We start from the raw sequence: 20,414 nt of genomic DNA on the forward strand, positions 1-20,414 counted from the left end.
AGTGATATCCAAGTGAAAAAAAGTGGAGTGGTTGCGTCTCGATAGCTATAAGGGTGCGGGAAATATGAGGCTGAAAGTGGTTGAAAGTGGCTTTCTATTTCGAATGTTTTGTTCGAATTTGTTCAAATTAAATTCGAACATAAAATTCGAATATTGGTTCGATTACAGAACGATTGTAAACGTTCCAGAAACTTTGAAAATAGTTCGTTTGACTTGACGTGAACAGGAGACGTTCAGAAATCGAATCGGGACCTGGTCTCTAATTAGACTGGAAACAGGGGACCTAATTCTTGCATTCTGTGACAACGGGTAAGATTAGCTATAATGTAATTATCTTAATCTTCACTATCGTTACTTTTTGCCCAGCGAAGCGGGTCCTTGCAGCTAGTTTTTATATAAATACGAATATAAATACTTATATAATATTATTACATAAGTATATATATATGTGGAGTTTGAACAAAATCACAGGGAGTCGAACGAGAAGATTTTGTACATTTGACGTAGAATGACTTAAACAATTGATTACAAAATAGGATAATTTAAATAAATTTCTTTTATAAAATCGAATTTCGTAATCTGCATTGAAATAAATATAGAGTATAAATATATTATAAAAATTATATAAATTTTAAATACCGAAACATAAGCGGAAACTATCAAGAAAGCAAAAACTACAATTAAAGAAACTGTCAACTAGAAACTAAGAATAAGACGAAACAATAGTAATAAAATAGGCCAAGTGCAACGTTGCATGAAAAATTTTATACATATAATTATTGATACTGTCACACGTACAACTATTGCAAAATGTATACAGTAGTTGTATTCCATACAATTTTTTAATACTAAATAATGTATGTATTGCTGTAGTAAACAGTGCAAAAATTCGAGACAAAAATTCTATACATTTAAATTAAAATTTTAATTTTATTTTTGAATATTTTAGATAATATTCTGAGGTTGTATATTGTTTTAATCACAATTTCTCAATTATTACTATATCGTTGATGCGATGATTGTGCGACATAAATGCATATTTTTAACCGGATATTGTGAATAAAATTTACATGACATTGTATATATTCTTCAATATTATATTCTTTTCTTCTATTGGCTGAGATGTTAAAATCTTCGAGAAATTATTCTTTTTACTTAATTAAGTAATTGGAGAAATACCTAGATAGTTTACTTATATAATCGACGTGACGGTAACGTTGTGGAGTCTTTACAATGAATGGTAAAGACACAGAAACCAGTGAATTACAGGTGAGATGTGAATTTGTGCTAATATTATCGATAATGTTAAACTAACCTATAATTCAAACGTGTCTCGAATATTATTGGTGATAATTTTTTTAATTTTTACTAATTCCTTTGTGAATTATTGACGAGACTATGTCTCCTCTCTAAACTCGCGCTGCTGCAGACGTTAGAGGTATGAAGGAGTAAACGTCAGGAGTTGCAATTTGACACAGAGTACTTAGTGCCCAAATCATGTGCACATAAAATAAACCAGATTTATAGGTATCAATATTTAGAGGATCGAGAACAGAGTCAAAAGAAACGTCCCAAAAATTATTTTCGGACCCTCAAACTTCGCGATCCTGGCCGAAACTAGTGGACCAAATGAGAAAATCGCAACTAGAGCAACAAAGATTCCACTTAAATATAAATCAGGTTCAGATTCGAAAGGAAGATTCCTGACAATTCAGAATTACGGCATGAGACGACGTTTCGAAACAATTGCACTAAATAGAAATTGCGATTTTTTCTCTGATATATTACACTTGTACGTTTCATTTTATGTTTAGGCTACTGTGTTAATATAAACGATCGTTTTACTGTTGTAAATGAAACATTACGAGTCGTACTAATTGCGTTTTTGCCATTACAATATATTTGTGTATTATTAATGTTTTTAAGACACAAAATATACTTTAACCATTAATTTTAATAAACAGTTAAACTTACAATTATTGCGTCATTTATACATAGTGGTGTAATTAACATATTTTTCTGGGGGTTATCTCGGAGGACGATCTAAAAAGTATAATCAGAACAAAATGAAATTAAACATTCCTTACACCCTGGCAGCCGACAAACGAACGTTCCCTCTAAAACCAGCCAAAATATTTCCGATAATCTGAAAGGAATCCTCGAAAACAAACTCTATATCTGAAATACAATTTTTATTTCAGAATAGTGTATAATAACGTAATGTAAATAAGAGATTAATAACAAAGCATTCATTTTTTATTATACAGTACAGTGTGGTTTACCCGAATCAATTGGGGACTGGGGTTGTTCGGATAACTGATTTTTCGGATAACCGATTAAGTACGAAAAAATATATTAACCTATTTCATGTTGAAATTTTTCACCGTTGCGTGTCGCTTAGCGTTGAATTTTCGTCGATGTTAAGCCTAACGAAAACTTTCTAAAATAATAATCGTGACTATTGTATCGTTAAAAATTATTTTTTTATTTTGTACAAATAAAAAAATATATTGAAAAATATAAAAACCAAAAAAAATATATTTTGGAAGTTGATCTAGTATCAAAAACGTTCGATTCAGCAGGATACACAGTCCTCAGGAAAACACCACACAAAAGTGCCAGTGCTGCCAGCTAAAACACACATATCAACAAAAAACTATTGGAGTAGCCCAAAATATAGCCAAAGATTGCAGCGCCACAGCACTAGTGAAAATTTAAATTTACCGACTAGAATTTACCGACTTTCAGATAAACGACGCTCTACTGTAATAAAAAATCCAGTAATGAGTTGCTCAACTTTCCTGGTAACATTTCGCGGTGCCATCTGTTTTCATATTTTATTTTAAAAGCTTTTTATAGTTTTAACTATTATAAAACGGCAAAAAGCTTAATTTCGAGGCTAATAACGAGTAAAATAGTGATTAAGTCTTACCCTACTGGAGATAAGCACGACCTCCTCTATCTCTCCACCCCATCGACCTCACCAAGATTAAATAGCAACGATACCCCTAAAACTCAAACGTCCCTGCAAAATTTCAAATATTTTCGATAAAAAGCAACCGTGCCCCCACCACACACACTAACATCCGTACATACAGAAAAAATACTCAATTTTTTTTGCAGTTCTCGACATTCCGAGGTGTCCTGAAGCCAAGACTAAAAATCTGAGGGCGGTCAGTTTTTTAAGTTTTAACAAATTTTAAGTTTATTTATTTCTAAAGCCTCTGAAAAAAGATTTAACTCGCACAGACTTTAAAAATACTAGACTTTTATAATAAAACTAGCATATCTCCAAGAAGAATCTCCCATCAGTAACTGAGTGGATAGAACCATTGAACACTGTTAGTTAGTCGCGGATTCACACCTCATCAACGGAGCCATAAAGTTTTCCTGTGTTTCTTCAGGTTTTCAATGCCAAAAAAAGGTCAATTTCCCATTAAAAGTGCTTCTAGGAGGCACTTTCCGTTGGCAGATCGCCCAAGGGTTGAATTTCTTTTTCGTCACTCGTTTCATTAGGTCTCTATATAATCTCACTTATTCGCATCTCTCTATGCAAGGAATACTCGGATTATTCAGACTCTGCTATATTTTCAAATTTCATTTGTGGCAAAAAACTTATTCTCCAAGAGGCATTGGAATTGAATGTAATTTTTATTAGTACCAATATAATGTCGAATCAGTCATTATAATATCACAGCAAAGAGAAAATTTCCTGTGAATAAAAAATACGAGGTAGGAACTCCTCTTATGTCTATTCTGATCTGAAGTGACAGATTGGCCAAAGACGTTGCAACTGTCGCTTCAGATCCTTCACACTTGTGGATGGGCACAACTGGCTTTTTATCTGGTCTCACGAATGCTAGATAGGCGAAAAATATGAAAATCAGTCACTTCAAGGAAGTGTGGCAACATAAAGTACACGTCCATAAGAAACACCAGCTGTCTGTATGCCACCGACAATTATTTTGCTGGAAAATCGCTGTTTGTACGAGTATCTCTGACACGAAAGGTAATATATAAAGGTGAAGTTATTTCCTGAACAGTCTGCTGTGTTGTCAATCTTCCTTGCACAAGTACAACAGGAGACAGATTGCCATATGAGATGGTCGTACAAACCAGCGAGGCAGAAATGGGAGGAGTATGCCGCTGAACAGTAAAGGAATGATTGCTGCTCACCAGTGGTCTTCCATGCTGCAGCAAGTTACTATCCATTCCCAAACAGGACCGAGATTCGTTGCTAAAGGCGATACATTGCCACTTCTTAGTAGACCACGTTTTTCTTCTTCAAATCAATACAAGCAAAGCCGACGATGGGGTGCTAATGATAGACCTCTACTGCTTGCCTATCAACGGTATGGATATAGACACGGTTCTATAACGAGATATCTGTCGGTCTGATTGAAGCATTCAGAGTTTACCCACCGTGTTGCTTTATCCTGACGTATATACACTGTGCAGTTAAAACGGCGTAGAAGGCGAAAAATTAGGCAAAATGGCCATCTTGCTCTACTCAGCCTATTATGGTATGGAAACAGACACGGTTCGCTAATCTTTATTTTTAAATATTGTATATTTATGTTTAGTATAATTTTGTATTAATAATGATTAAATTAATCTTATATTGTGTTTCAACTTGAATATTTTAGCCGGAAACGAAGAAGTACGAAGATTTTATAGATCTTATCGGGGGATTTAGAAAATGGCAAAAGACATTATTTTTTATTTTGATCTGTATTTGTTTTACATCAGCGATAAACAACATGAATTGGACTTTCTTAGCACCCAGGATCGATTATTGGTGCGCGAGACCTCCAAAATACTTTAACTTATCGGTAGAAGAATGGAAAAACATCAGCGCTCCCACAGAAATAAAAAAAGGTAAAATTGTGCATAGCCAATGCCAAGTTTACGAACTTGATACGAAAAATGAGAATTTGTCGACGATTCCGTGCTCTTCGTGGGAATACGATCATTCAGTGTTTAAATCAAGCATCATCGAAAAGGTAAAAAATATCTATAAAGAAATGCATTCTAAAAATTGATCGATTTATTATTATTTTGTAGTGGAATTTAGTTTGCGATGATTACTGGATGGCTTCTTTCGCCGGATCTTCTTACTTCATGGGACTATTTGTATCCGCTATTATCATTGGTCACCTTTCTGATAGGTACTGACGTATTTTTCGCTTCGTTTATTAATCAACGATAATTTATATACGCCGAATTTTACAGATATGGAAGACGACCGGTAATCATTTTCGGCATTATCCTTCATATTTTATCTGGATTGTTGTGCACCATCTCGCCATTCTATTGGATGTTCACTGTGTGTCGATTCCTTATAGCAGTGGGAAAAAATGCTTATGGTCTTGCTTATTTTGTATATGGTAGGTTATACATTTATTTTTCCATATAGTCTAGAACATTATATTTAACGCCTATAGTAAAGTATATTAGTATATTGCTGAATACAATTTTTATTTAGTATTAGAAGTGGTTGGACCGAATTATCGTGAAAATGTATTTGTTGTTGCCGGTTTGTCTTATACCACTGGAATGCTCACGCTGGTAGGAGTATCTTGGTTATTGAAGGACTGGTTTTACATTCAATTATATTGCTCGTTGCCTCCCTTTATACTGCTACTGCTTACTAGGTAAATGTATTAACATATATTACACGTATTTTATTCGTATTGTTTAATTTCTATTTTTTTAGATTTATTCCAGAGTCTCCAAGGTGGTTGCTAGCCCAAGGAAAACTGCATAAAGCTGAAGAAGTCATAGAACGAATAATGAGGACAAATAAAATACAGATTGTCGGCTTAACTGAAATTATTTCAGAACTACATTTTAAAATTAAATTGGTAAATTCAATTACATATCGAAGAATAGTTACAATAGATAACCTAGTCTATATACTACATAAAGCAAAATTTTTGAAGTTCTATAATTTTATAAATTTTCACCAACACAAAGACTTGGAAATATAATGAGAATTGCTAGTTATAAAGTGATTCAATGATATATACTATAACTTTTAAATCTGTTAATCGCAGAAACATGCTTTAATAAAGTAATTAATAATCTCACCCACTGCATATTACTGTAATTATATTAATTTCATTCATTATAAAATTTGACAGGGCGATAAGAAAGTCAGACGGAATTTCTTAGACCTATTCAAAAAACGAGGACTAAGGAAAATAACGTTTATCACTCCTATCATGTGGTAAGCTAGTGTTTTTCATTGTATCTTTTCATATACTCGTATGTTGAAGATTTGGATTAATATTTGTTGATTTTATAAATGCAAATATTTGAATAATTATTAGATTTATACAATTTGACAAATTATACCATTTTAACTAATACGAAATACAGTCGACCCCCCTATAACGTACGTTCCTATAACGACAATTCCTATAACGTAGCGAAATAATTGTAGAAACTTTCGTATAACGTACCTCCTATAACATCGTTTCGCGAGAAGATTAATAGAGTCTGGACCAATAGTGGATGAGCAGCCGAACTACTTACCTCCGAGCCTGCNTGTCTATTCTGATCTGAAGTGACAGATTGGCCAAAGACGTTGCAACTGTCGCTTCAGATCCTTCACACTTGTGGATGGGCACAACTGGCTTTTTATCTGGTCTCACGAATGCTAGATAGGCGACAAATATGAAAATCAGTCACTTCAAGGAAGTGTGGCAACATAAAGTACACGTCCATAAGAAACACCAGCTGTCTGTATGCCACCGACAATTATTTTGCTGGAAAATCGCTGTTTGTACGAGTATCTCTGACACGAAAGGTAATATATAAAGGTGAAGTTATTTCCTGAACAGTCTGCTGTGTTGTCAATCTTCCTTGCACAAGTACAACAGGAGACAGATTGCCATATGAGATGGTCGTACAAACCAGCGAGGCAGAAATGGGAGGAGTATGCCGCTGAACAGTAAAGGAATGATTGCTGCTCACCAGTGGTCTTCCATGCTGCAGCAAGTTACTATCCATTCCCAAACAGGACCGAGATTCGTTGCTAAAGGCGATACATTGCCACTTCTTAGTAGACCACGTTTTTCTTCTTCAAATCAATACAAGCAAAGCCGACGATGGGGTGCTAATGATAGACCTCTACTGCTTGCCTATCAACGGTATGGATATAGACACGGTTCTATAACGAGATATCTGTCGGTCTGATTGAAGCATTCAGAGTTTACCCACCGTGTTGCTATATCCTGACGTATATACACTGTGCAGTTAAAACGGCGTAGAAGGCGAAAAATTAGGCAAAATGGCCATCTTGCTCTACTCAGCCTATTATGGTATGGAAACAGACACGGTTCGCTAATCTTTATTTTTAAATATTGTATATTTATGTTTAGTATAATTTTGTATTAATAATGATTAAATTAATCTTATATTGTGTTTCAACTTGAATATTTTAGCCGGAAACGAAGAAGTACGAAGATTTTATAGATCTTATCGGGGGATTTAGAAAATGGCAAAAGACATTATTTTTTATTTTGATCTGTATTTGTTTTACATCAGCGATAAACAACATGAATTGGACTTTCTTAGCACCCAGGATCGATTATTGGTGCGCGAGACCTCCAAAATACTTTAACTTATCGGTAGAAGAATGGAAAAATATCAGCGCTCCCACAGAAATAAAGAAAGGTAAAATTGTGCATAGCCAATGCCAAGTTTATGAACTTGATACGAAAGATGTGAATTTGTCGTCGATTCCGTGCTCTTCGTGTGAATACGATCATTCAGTGTTTAAATCAAGCATCATCGAAAAGGTAAAAAAATATCTTTAAAGAATTGCATTCTAAAAATTGATCGATTTATTATTATTTTGTAGTGGAATTTAGTTTGCGATGATTACTGGATGGCTTCGTTCGCCGGATCTTCTTACTTCATGGGACTATTTGTATCCGCTCTTATCATTGGTCAGCTTTCTGATAGGTACTGACGTATTTTTTACTTCGTTTTATTAACCAACGATAATTTATATACGCCGAATTTTACAGATATGGAAGACGACCGGTAATCATTTTCGGCATTATCCTTCACATTTTATCTGGATTGCTGTGCACCATCTCGCCATTCTATTGGATGTTCACTGCGTGTCGATTCCTTACAGCAGTGGGAAAAAATGCTTATGGTCTCGCTTATTTTGTATATGGTAGGTTATACATTTATTTTTTCATATAATCTAGAACATTATATTTAACGCCTATAGTAAAGTATATTAGTATATTGCTGAATACAATTTTTATTTAGTATTAGAAGTGGTTGGACCGAATTATCGTGAAAATGTATTTGTTGTTGCCGGTTTGTCTTATACCACTGGAATGCTCACGCTGGTAGGAGTATCTTGGTTATTGAAGGACTGGTTTTACATTCAATTATATTGCTCGTTGCCTCCCTTTATACTGCTACTGCTTACTAGGTAAATGTATTAACATATATTACACGTATTTTATTCGTATTGTTTAATTTCTATTTTTTTAGATTTATTCCAGAGTCTCCAAGGTGGTTGCTAGCCCAAGGAAAACTGCATAAAGCTGAAGAAGTCATAGAACGAATAATGAGGACAAATAAAATACAGATTGTCGGCTTAACTGAAATTGTTTCAGAACTACACTTTAAAATTAAATTGGTAAATCCAATTGCATATCGAAGAATAGTTACAATAAAAAACCTAATCTATATACTACAGAAAACAAAATTTTTGAAGTTCTATAATTTTATAAATTTTCACCAACACAAAGACTTGGAAATATAATGAGAATTGCTAGTTATAAAGTGATTCAATGATATATACTATAACTTTTAAATCTGTTAATCGCAGAAACATGCTTTAATAAAGTAATTAATAATCTCACCCACTGCATATTACTGTAATTATATTAATTTCATTCATTATAAAATTTGACAGGGCGATAAGAAAGTCAGACGGAATTTCTTAGACCTATTCAAAAAACGAGGACTAAGGAAAATAACGTTTATCACTCCTATCATGTGGTAAGCTAGTGTTTTTCATTGTATCTTTTCATATACTCGTATGTTGAAGATTTGGATTAATATTTGTTGATTTTATAAATGCAAATATTTGAATAATTATTAGATTTATACAATTTGACAAATTATACCATTTTAACTAATACGAAATACAGTCGACCCCCCTATAACGTACGTTCCTATAACGACAATTCCTATAACGTAGCGAAATAATTGTAGAAACTTTCGTATAACGTACCTCCTATAACATCGTTTCGCGAGAAGATTAATAGAGTCTGGACCAATAGTGGATGAGCAGCCGAACTACTTACCTCCGAGCCTGCGCCACGCTACGGAGCGGCTAAATTGAGTTTGCTATCGTCTGTTTAGTATTATATATAAATTATATATAAATTAGGTACTGTACATATAATTATATATTAATTATATATAAATTAGGTACTGTATATATAATTATATATTAACTTAATTTATTGTAACTTTATTATAATTATATATATGCTTTCTGCCGCCTGGCAACACGCTACGGAGATTTTAGGCTAGTAAGTTGAGTTTATTATCGNCTAGCCAGGAAAGCGAGGTGTTTAAAGCCAGCCAATTTTTTTACATGAGAACGGATTAATCATTTTTAAAATTATTTCTTATGGAAAAGGTTGGTTTGGTATACGTCCTATTCGGTATAAGTCCAAACACCAGGAACGGATTAAGGTCGTATACCGAGGTTCCACTGTATTTTGTTACTGATGTGACTAAAAATTTTAATTGTTTACACTAGATTACCCATGGCTGAGTGTTGTTTTCATCGTGTCGTGCAGATTCTTCACGTCGATTGCAGCTGCCACACTAACTGGATTTACCATAGAGTTATTTCCGACCGTAGTACGTAGTGTTGGTTTAGGGTTGTGTTCTACCTTTTCAAGATTTGGAATTATTCTCGCTCCTTTTATGAAAGATCTGGTATGCATCCTATCTTTATTTCATAATTTAATAAATTATTCTAGTTAATAATGTCTTATTTAATAATCTTACCAGAGTGTCAAGGTCGATTGGAAACTCCCTTTTATTATCGTAGGAGTCTTGATGATTATAACAGGATTCAGTGTTATTCCTTTACCGGAAACAAAAAATACACGTTTGAAAGACACCATCCAGCAGTAAGTAATAATATATTTTTAAACAAGTAATGAAATTATTTAAAATTCTCTTAGTAATATTAAAGCTGCAGAGAACCTTGTGTNATTGAAGATTAGACATCTAATATTAAACACAATAAATATCTGAAATATTGTAATAAACACAGTTTACTGACTTGAATTATTAGAAATAATAGTGCACTATGTACACATTTACCCCATACACAGTGCATTTTGCTATTTGTAATAATTCCAGTCAGTAAATCGTGTTTGTTACAATATTTTAGGTATTTCTCATAGAAAGTCCTCTCAGGTGTCATCTTCGTTGACAGGGCACTCTTCTGTTATATTGCTACCTCATCGATTTAATCCCTAATGTTAAAATTAATTAATTATATACAAACACCAATAGAAATATTTAAAAAGTGTTAAGTTATAAACTTAATTTTCAGGTTGATTATAAAATTCAATTCCTCTCAGGTGTCATCTTCGTTGACAGGGCACTCTTCTGTTATATTGCTACCTCATCGATTTAATCCCTAATGTTAAAATTAATTAATTATATACAAACACCAATAGAAATATTTAAAAAGTGTTAAGTTATAAACTTAATTTTCAGGTTGATTATAAAATTCAATTTGTATGTCTTGTCTCTCAACCCTGATATCGCTGGAGGAAACATCTTTATTCTTTTCTCTTTATTTGGCCTATTAAATTACATCGCTTGTGGAGTTTTGTACGTTATTCTGCATCGATTTAACAGGAAACGAATCGAGATATTTCTGTGCATACTTAATGGTATTTTATCATTACTCATCATCGCCGTCCCTCAAGGTAAAGTTATTGAATACTACTTTCCTTGTTATGGTAGTGTAAGAATACTAACTTTNATTGTAATAAACACAGTTTACTGACTGGAATTATAAGAAATAAGAGTGCTCTATGTATACATTTACCCCATACACAGTGCATTTTGCTATTTGTAATAATTCCAGTCAGTAAACTGTGTTTGTTACAATATTTTAGGTAGTTCCCCATAGAAAGTCCTCTTAGGTGTCATCTTCGTTGACAGGACTCTCTTCTGTTATATTGTTATCTCATCGATCTAATCCCTAATGTTAAAATTAATTAATTATATACAAACACCAATAGAAATATTTAAAAAGTGTTAATATATTAACTTAATTTTCAGGTTGATTATAAAATTCAATTTGTATGTCTTGTCTCTCAACCCTGATATCGCTGGAGGAAACATCTTTATTCTTTTCTCTTTATTTGGCCTATTAAATTACATTGCTTGTGGAGTATTGTATGTTATTCTGCATCGATTTAACAGGAAACGAATAGAGATATTTCTGTGCACACTTAATGGTATTATATCATTACTCATCATCGCCGTCCCTCAAGGTAAAGTTATTGAATACTACTTTTCTAGTTATGGTAGTGTAACAATACTAACTTTAATTATAAAATTCAATTTGTATGCCTTGTCTCTCAACACTGATATTGCTGGTGGAACAACTTTATTCTTTTCTCGTTATTATATTTTATTATATTTTGTCAGTTTAATTAGAAGAAACAAACAGCATTATATAAGTGAAACCCTCAGTTTTCACTTATATAAGACAGTTTGTTTATTTTAATTATAACTGACAAAATAATGATATCAATTATTTTGTTACTGATGTTACTAAAAATTATAATTTTTTGTACTAGATTACCCATGGTTGAGTGTTGTTTTAATCGTGTCGTGCAGATTCTTTACGTCGATTGCATCTGCCACACTAACTGGATTTACCATAGAGTTATTTCCGACCGTAGTACGTAGTGTTGGTTTAGGGTTGTGTTCTACTTTTTCAAGATTTGGTATTATTCTCGCTCCTTTTATGAAAGATCTGGTATGCATCCTGTCTTTATTTTATAATTTAATAAATTATTATAGTTAATAATGTCTTACTTAATAATCTTACCAGAGTGTCAAGGTCGATTGGAAACTCCCTTTTATTATCATAGGAGTGTTGATGATTATAACAGGATTCAGTGTTATTCCTTTACCGGAAACAAAAAATACACGTTTGAAAGACACCATCCAGCAGTAAGTAATAATATATTTTTAAACAAGTAATGAAATTATTTAAAATTCTCTTAGTAATATTAAAGCTGCAGAGAACCTTGTGTACTGTATTGTATGTTTTCGTACAAGTCTAAGCAGTGACATGCAGATGAGTACGTTCGACGTATAAAACATTCATGAACTGTTCACGCACTGTACAGTACATTACACTACAGAACACCGAGAAAACATTCGAAAGTATTACGTGTGTATAAATAGTGTGGGCTTATAAAAGAAATCCTAAGAGTATACTGGGGTAGTAGTGAAGATCTAGAAGAGCTTGCATTTGGCGACTGTAGTGTATATATATATATGTGGAAAATAATGCATTTATTGCTTCCTTCCGTACGAATTACAATTTTAAATATACTTAATCATAAAATTTAAATTTATTAAACAAATATGAATGAGTAGAAAAGTGCAATTTTGTTCTTTTATCATTTTTAATGATGTATTTTTATGATGCTGCCTTTTATGCATTACTCTAATTCAATAATTATACGAAAATAATACTAAAAAATTAAATAATAAACAAATTACACGACTATATTTGTTTTATTTTCAGATGCTAAAATAATATTTTTATATTTTAAGTGAAAATAAAGTATATTTTTAAAAAATATTTCAGCTACAGTAAAAAAAGTGCTAAGGAGGAATCTTCAACTGTGTTAAATAATACATTACATATTGAAGAATAATTAAAGAAAATAACAGCTATTATTTATCCAGAAGAAGAAAACATTAAAAAAATAAAGGAAAATAAAAATTTACAAGTTGCATTTTCACTGTTTTAAATGGTTTAATTGTATTCAGTACTTTAAATTTATACTGCACTCTTGATACTGATATTCATTCTTAAAATCAGGAATAAATAGAATCTTATAGTTACACAAAAGTTTCAGATTATATACAACATTTTTACATCTGTAGTGTTGTTGATAATTTCTTCTATATTAAAAAGTGCAGAAGTTTTATATATAGAGGAATATAAATGGATGATATATATAAATGTGTACTGTATATCTAAATTATTGTTTATAATTGTTTTAAATTACACATACGTAATAGAAAATCTATTTAAAATTACATAAAACTGAAATTTAATAAGTTAAATACAATTTATTTACTCTTTAGTAAATTTATAAAAAAGTTGTATGTGGCGCCACCTGTTATGAAACTTTCTCATAAAAAATTATTTATATTATTAACTTCCGACAATTAGTCAAGTTTTTCAGCGGATGTGGAATTGAGAGAGAGTGATAAAAACAATGATCTTAGTAGCTGACATCTGAATTTACTGATTTAATTAACTATTTTTAATAATAGAACTGCAAAACACAAAAAATTCCTCAAACTAGTAGGACAAAAATAAAATATTCTTGTCCCATTGAATAACGTTTCTGGGTCTATATTTCACAAAAACATTACCGGTGCTCCAACCTGTAGCTCCAGGTTATCAAATGATAGTCAAGCTAGTTGCAAGGAGTTTAAAGATGTGCTTCTTTGCTTTCTTCAGTATCAAAATAATGAAGTTTTACTGTGTCGAGACAGGTCGGACTTAATGAAGATTTTCTTTTTTATTAGCATTCTTTTTCAGTAGCACTCGTCCTACACTCAAAATTACACTTTTTCCATTGTATAATAAATTAAATATTAAAAAAAATTGTAAGAATGATTATTCATGTAAAAGTTATTTTTAAATAAAATCTTTTAACGTACACCGTAGTCTTCTTTCTACGCGTTCTGTGTCGGATTATCACTGAACAGCAATTATTATTTTTTATTTGTTAAATTTTTGCTAATAGATGGCGCTACTGTAAACTAGCAAATCTAATGTAGGTGGAAATTAATTAATTTACAGAAATCTAAAAGATATTTTGGTTTGTGGTGTACCACATTATTTAAGTTAGGGGTATACAAACGTAACCGCCGAGTTTCGTAGAAANCGTACATGCGATCGCGCGTTTTCCCGGCGCTTTACGGGCGCTTCTAGATTTACGCCGCCATTTTGCTGTATATTCGATCGCGCGCTTTTGGGTAATATCTAATTTTATAATATGGAGTAAGTCGGCAAATGATTTTATAGACATTCTAAAATAATTAAAAAATTGAATTTATTTTGTCTTAGTTTTGGATACAACGTCGAAAACATTTCATGCGTCAGTCTATCTCGTAATATTGGGTGCACCCAAAATTCTCTTTGCCTATGCCGTCATCTTTTATAGCGACGATAGAGGAGCCACACACAAGCAATCACTTCCACATCCATTTCAAAACCGAGCCAGTGCGCACGCTCCGCTAAACGCTCGTTTAAAAACGCCTAGTGTGTACACAGCCTTACTCTTTAGTAAATTTATTTAAAAAATTGTATGTGGCGCCATCTGTTATGACATTTTCTCATTAAAAAATTATTTATATTATTAACTTGCGACGTGTAGTCAAGTTTTTCAGCGGGTGTGGAATTGAAAGAGAGTGATAAAAACAATGATCCTAGTAGATGACATTTGCATTTATTGATTTAATTAATTATTTATAATAATAAAACTGCAAAACACAAAAATTCCTCAATCTAGCAAGACAAAATATTCTTGTCCCAATGAATATCTTTTGTGGGTCTATATTTCACAAAAGCATTACTGGTGCTTCAACCTGTAGCTCCAGGTTATCAAATGATAGTCAAGCTAGTTGCAAGGAGTTTAAAGGTGTGTTTCTTTGCTTTCTTCAGTATCGAAATAAAGAAGTTTTACTGTGTCAATACGGGTCGGACTTAATGAAGATTTTCTTCTTTATTAGCATTTAAAAACTCGTTTTACTCTCAAAATTACACTTTTTACCATTGTATAATATATTAAATATTAAAAAGAATTGTAAGAATGATTAATCATGTAAAAGTTATTTTTAAATAAAATCTTTTAACGTGCAACCGTAGTCTCCTTACTACGCGTTCTGTGTCTTATCGAATTATCACTGAACAGCAATTATTATTTATTATTTGTTAAATTTTTGCCAATAGATGGCGCTACTTGTACACTAGCAAATCTAATGTAGGTAGAAATTAATTAATGTACAGAAATCTAAAAGATATTTTGGTTTGCAGTGTTCCACATTATTTAAGTTAGCGGCATATAAACGTAACTGTCGAGTTTAGTAGAAATTAGTCGAACGGCCTAGGCGTGTATAGCAAACAAACAAACATTCTCATTTATATATGTTACTGTGAAAGGTCAATAGTAGAGAATGTCGATATTCTCCGGTGAATGTCTACATATACAAAGTACAACAGTGAAAGCCCGAATATTTGGTTATATTATTATACATTCGAACAATCGCCGGTGTATGTCGACAAGCATAGATAAGCTTTGGTGGAGGTGGAAGACATTGTTAATACTTTTGAAGAAAATTTGAGCAGTGGCCATAACGAATACCATATCCGAAAATCCAAAGGAAAATATTGAAGAGGTGCTGCAACCCACCACGTCTTCATATCAAGCCCTGATAGGGACTTTCAACCTAGGCGAAAATCTCTTGTGCTGTTTTAGTCCTGGTGTAATTCTGTACTATTTTAAATCATTAAAAATAGATTAGTTTTTGTCAGCTCTACGAAAGTAATGTAAAATAATTATAAGAGCTGGTTCAGGCCAATAAATCGACTAAAAGCTATTATATTTGGTCATTAAATCAGCACTTACATCGCCGGTTTGTTCTCTCATCCACCAACAAAAACTATTGCAGAGAATCAATTTGGCAAGAAGAAATCGTCACTCTTAGAAAAATGCTGAAATGAATCGAAAACCTTCCGAGTGCCTACGTTTAACAATGTTTATATCCATATCGAGAGGACATCTACGTAAAATAGCAAACAAACACATCAAATAATAGCTATCGGCTCAGCTCGAATTATGGTAAAAAACTTGCCTAATGAAATAAAATAAAGAGTCTTCCTGAACGTTCTCCACAAATTTCTGCCCCCATGCCACTAGTAGTTTTGAATCAATTTGGTAATGGTAATCCTGTAGACAAGTTCACCCTGTTTGTATGCCAATCAAGGCAACTAGAAAGTAAAGCTTGTCAAATATAAACTGAGATAACACTTTGTCAGAATCTATAAAATAAAATTCCTTCTTTCAACGTATCCCTCAGCCAATAAAATGATCAAAGAATGAAGGCGTGAGAATAAGTTGACAATTACAATTGAGGCTATAAATAACCTCTTCACCTCAGTCTGAATAAATAGCTACATGAAAGGAAAGCTTTCAAAAGAACTAAGTGAAGTCGTAGTTATATGACTTTAGTAGATATTAAAAAAAAGTGATTTTACACTACAAAACAATCTTTACTGATCGACAGATTTTGTTTCGTAATTTAATACAGGAAATGAATGAAAATCAATATATATAATAATGGTAAATGTACAATGTGCGTGCCGCTAAAACTCAAAAACGAGCCCTGGTACGATCAAGGAAGTTATATGGTGTGGTAGCCTTCTATCCCCCATCCATGTAGAAGGTTCCCGATTTTACCCGAAGGGCGTGTTGTTGAAGATATAAGGGCTGGAAGTTTCGCTCTCTAGAAATTTCTAGAACAGTCCAGAACATTAGAGAGTATTCCAGAGCATTCCACAACATTCCGGAATGTTGCGGGATGTTCTGGAAGGTTTGGGAACATCCCGGATCATCCGAAATCATTGCGGACACATTCCAGAACATTCGAATGTTGTGAAATGTTCTGGAAAATTGTGGACCATTCGAAGCCTTTTTTGTATGGTCGGTTTCTTATCGGTGACGAAGGGAAGAACCGGAAAAGAAGTGAAAATTCCAAAGTAGTGCAGTGAGTGAATAAAAACAAACAGTGAAGTGTAAGTAGTCAAAGTAATACAGTAACTGAATATAAATCGAAAATAAAGTGTGAATATTATGTAAAGTGTATTAAGTGTATTTGTTAATAAAAAGTTAATTTGTTTTATATTTTATACAATGCCCAAACTTAAAAAAGGAGGAGCTCTTGCCTGCTCTGAATTTTCTTTTGAATATTAAAGTTGATATTGTCGACAATTTCTAGTTGCCAAAATTGCCCGTTGAAATAGCCACTCCGAATAATAATAAGAAGCGCAGAGCCGAAACAGGAGTTGAAATTTGGTACACAGTTAGGGTGCGTCATGAGAACGTACACTAAGAAGAGATTTTTCGAAATTCCTCCCGCGGGGGAAGTGTTAACAATGGAAGTGGTTAAGTAACAGTTGAAGTGTTAAGAGAAAGCGACGTGCAAGATTTACAGGCACAGATGCGTTTTTTTGCGTATTTGCGAAAAATCGAATATATTTTTAGACCTATGAAAAAATTCTGTAATTAGTCTGGAAACCGAACTTAATTCTTGCATTCTGTGAAAACGGGTATGATTAGCTATAATGTAATTATGTTAATCTTAAATGTTTTGGAATAGTGGAGGACCGTTGTGTGTGAGTAGTGGGAATAGCTTTTGGAGACTCGTGACGCACACGCTTCAGTTGATTTTTCATAAGTAAAAGTTTACAAATAAGAGAAAAAAGTAGAGAGTGAAAAGTGAATAGTGAAGTGTGTAAAGTAAAAATAAAAAAAAAACAATGCCAAAGCGTAAGAAAGAATTTTTGCGGTCTCGAATCATATCTCAAAGGCAAAAGATGGCGGGGAGAAATAAAACCACGGAAGAAAGAGAAGTATGTCTAAAATTGCTACGAGAAAATTATCAACGAAACTGAAATAATTAGACAGAAGAGCAACTTGAAAATTATAGGGAAACACATCGAATCAGAGAAAGATTATGTAGAGGAAGAGAAACAATCTTTTATATATACAGTGAAAACTGCTTAGGCGATCACCTGCATTCGACGGCCACCTGTCAAAATTGGCAAAAATTTCTGGCACGGAATAGTTTATCCATAGAGTCTTCGTATAAGTTATCTGTATTAAACGACCCCCTGTGTAACGCGACCGCGGGCATCGATTTTTGTTCCGAAAGAACATACAACACCTGTAATAAGCGACCAATGTCGCGAATGTGTCTGTTCTAAACTATTGTAAGAACCCATCTCAACAACGTTTCCACNTACTCTCGTTACGCGAGTTTCGTAATAAAGTTGAGATATATTTTCATGCAAATTCAGATGAAAAATTCAATTCATTAATTATAAAAGAATATTTACGATTATTTTGTTGTCATCGTCAAGGAAATAAATGTCCATTATGCAAGTGAAAAACCGTTCCATCTCAAATATATTAATTATATAATTCTTCTTAAACAATTTATAAGGTTAGGAAACATAAAATTTATAAATTTTCTATAAAATGAAAGTAACTTACGTTCGAATAAATTCTTGTCAAGTAAAAAAAATATATTTGGATATCAGTGCCTATCCAAAATATTGAAAAGCATATCAACAGAGATACGTACGTAATCGATACGTAAACTACCACATATACAATTACAATGCTGATTATGAGAAGGAATACTGTTATCATCAAAACGTGAAAAGTTTTGCATATTTTATCGATTATTTTAATAAAATATACAATCGAAGACAGTTCCAGTAGCGATGTCTTGCTATTAACTTCTTTCTTTTGTATTTTTTCGTTTAGGGGCAGTCCATAAATTACGTAAGGGCGATTTTGGCCATTCTAGACCCCCACCCACCCCTGTGTAAGAAAAAGTAATATTTTCTTTGATCCTTCCTCCCCTTCCCTATCTTACGTGAAAACGGGTATGATTAGCTATAATGTAATTATGTTAATCTTAAATGTTTTGGAATAGTGGAGGACCGTTGTGTGTGTGAGTAGTGGGAATAGCTTTTGGAGACTCGTGACGCACACGCTTCAGTTGATTTTTCATAAGTAAAAGTTTACAAATAAGAGAAAAAAGTAGAGAGTGAAAAGTGAATAGTGAAGTGTGTAAAGTAAAAATAAAAAAAAAAAAAACAATGCCAAAGCGTAAGAAAGAATTTTTGCGGTCTCGAATCATATCTCAAAGGCAAAAGATGGCGGGGAGAAATAAAACCACGGAAGAAAGAGAAGTATGTCTAAAATTGCTACGAGAAAATTATCAACGAAACTGAAATAATTAGACAGAAGAGCAACTTGAAAATTATAGGGAAACACATCGAATCAGAGAAAGATTATGTAGAGGAAGAGAAACAATCTTTTATATATACAGTGAAAACTGCTTAGGCGATCACCTGCATTCGACGGCCACCTGTCAAAATTGGCAAAAATTTCTGGCACGGAATAGTTTATCCATAGAGTCTTCGTATAAGTTATCTGTATTAAACGACCCCCTGTGTAACGCGACCGCGGGCATCGATTTTTGGTCCGAAAGAACATACAACACCTGTAATAAGCGACCAATGTCGCGAATGTGTCTGTTCTAAACTATTGTAAGAACCCATCTCAACAACGATTCCCCTCCTAATATAATAAATTAGTCTAAACTCTCGTTCGAACCCATCCCGGGCACTTTCCCACCCTTGAAATTTGGTGCAAGTGTTAATAAATTAGTCTAGCAACAAAGGAAATTCATTTCAGTTTGTTGGAATGTCCGAAATGAAAAGTGCAAAACAAAATTTATTTTACCCTAGACCTACTGTATTTTTCTTGGGGGTGTAAAATATTGTACACGATACAATTAATTAATCGGCTGATCTCNGTTAATAAATTAGTCTAGCAACAAAGGAAATTCATTTCAGTTTGTTGGAATGTCCGAAATGAAAAGTGCAAAACAAAATTTATTTTACCCTAGACCTACTGTATTTTTCTTGGGGGTGTAAAATATTGTACACGATACAATTAATTAATCGGCTGATCTCATCGTTTGATAAAATTTATTTATTTTGAAGCTCATATACAGTACAGGTGCGATAAATAGTTTCTGTATCAACCTACCTTATTTCCGCGATATTTTTAGGAAAATAATATCCAAGTAATTTTCGCAGGCAAAATATTCAAAAAACAATAAACGCATTAATGCAAAAATCAGTTCTACTTCCTTTTTCGATTCCGCGATTGTAATGAAATCGTATGATGAGAAAAAATAATAAAATCGTTTTATTTTTAATTAATAATTTTTCTTATTGTACTTAATTAATTAAGAAAATATTAAATATTTAAAAAATA

General features: G+C 32.8%; 1 protein-coding gene across 1 annotated transcript in view; it reads left to right on the plus strand.

The window, feature by feature from the left end:
- Window positions 1-1,167: 1,167 nt before the first annotated feature.
- Window positions 1,168-20,414, plus strand: part of LOC111629539 — a 47,062-nt gene continuing 27,815 nt past the window's right edge. The window contains exons 1-14 of the mRNA XM_023373456.1: window positions 1,168-1,269; window positions 4,647-5,003; window positions 5,065-5,168; window positions 5,233-5,387; window positions 5,486-5,654; window positions 5,717-5,864; window positions 6,144-6,229; window positions 7,449-7,462; window positions 7,552-7,805; window positions 7,868-7,971; window positions 8,037-8,191; window positions 8,290-8,458; window positions 8,521-8,668; window positions 12,137-12,258. Coding sequence (XP_023229224.1) covers window positions 1,234-1,269; window positions 4,647-5,003; window positions 5,065-5,168; window positions 5,233-5,387; window positions 5,486-5,654; window positions 5,717-5,864; window positions 6,144-6,229; window positions 7,449-7,462; window positions 7,552-7,805; window positions 7,868-7,971; window positions 8,037-8,191; window positions 8,290-8,458; window positions 8,521-8,668; window positions 12,137-12,258 — 2,021 coding nt within the window. The 5' untranslated portion in view covers window positions 1,168-1,233. The remainder of the gene's footprint in view (window positions 1,270-4,646; window positions 5,004-5,064; window positions 5,169-5,232; window positions 5,388-5,485; window positions 5,655-5,716; window positions 5,865-6,143; window positions 6,230-7,448; window positions 7,463-7,551; window positions 7,806-7,867; window positions 7,972-8,036; window positions 8,192-8,289; window positions 8,459-8,520; window positions 8,669-12,136; window positions 12,259-20,414) is intronic.

The sequence above is a fragment of the Centruroides sculpturatus genome, unplaced genomic scaffold, assembly GCF_000671375.1.
Source record: "Centruroides sculpturatus isolate CEXI.00-Female unplaced genomic scaffold, Cexi_2.0 scaffold499, whole genome shotgun sequence".
Taxonomy (NCBI): Eukaryota; Metazoa; Arthropoda; class Arachnida; order Scorpiones; family Buthidae; genus Centruroides; species Centruroides sculpturatus.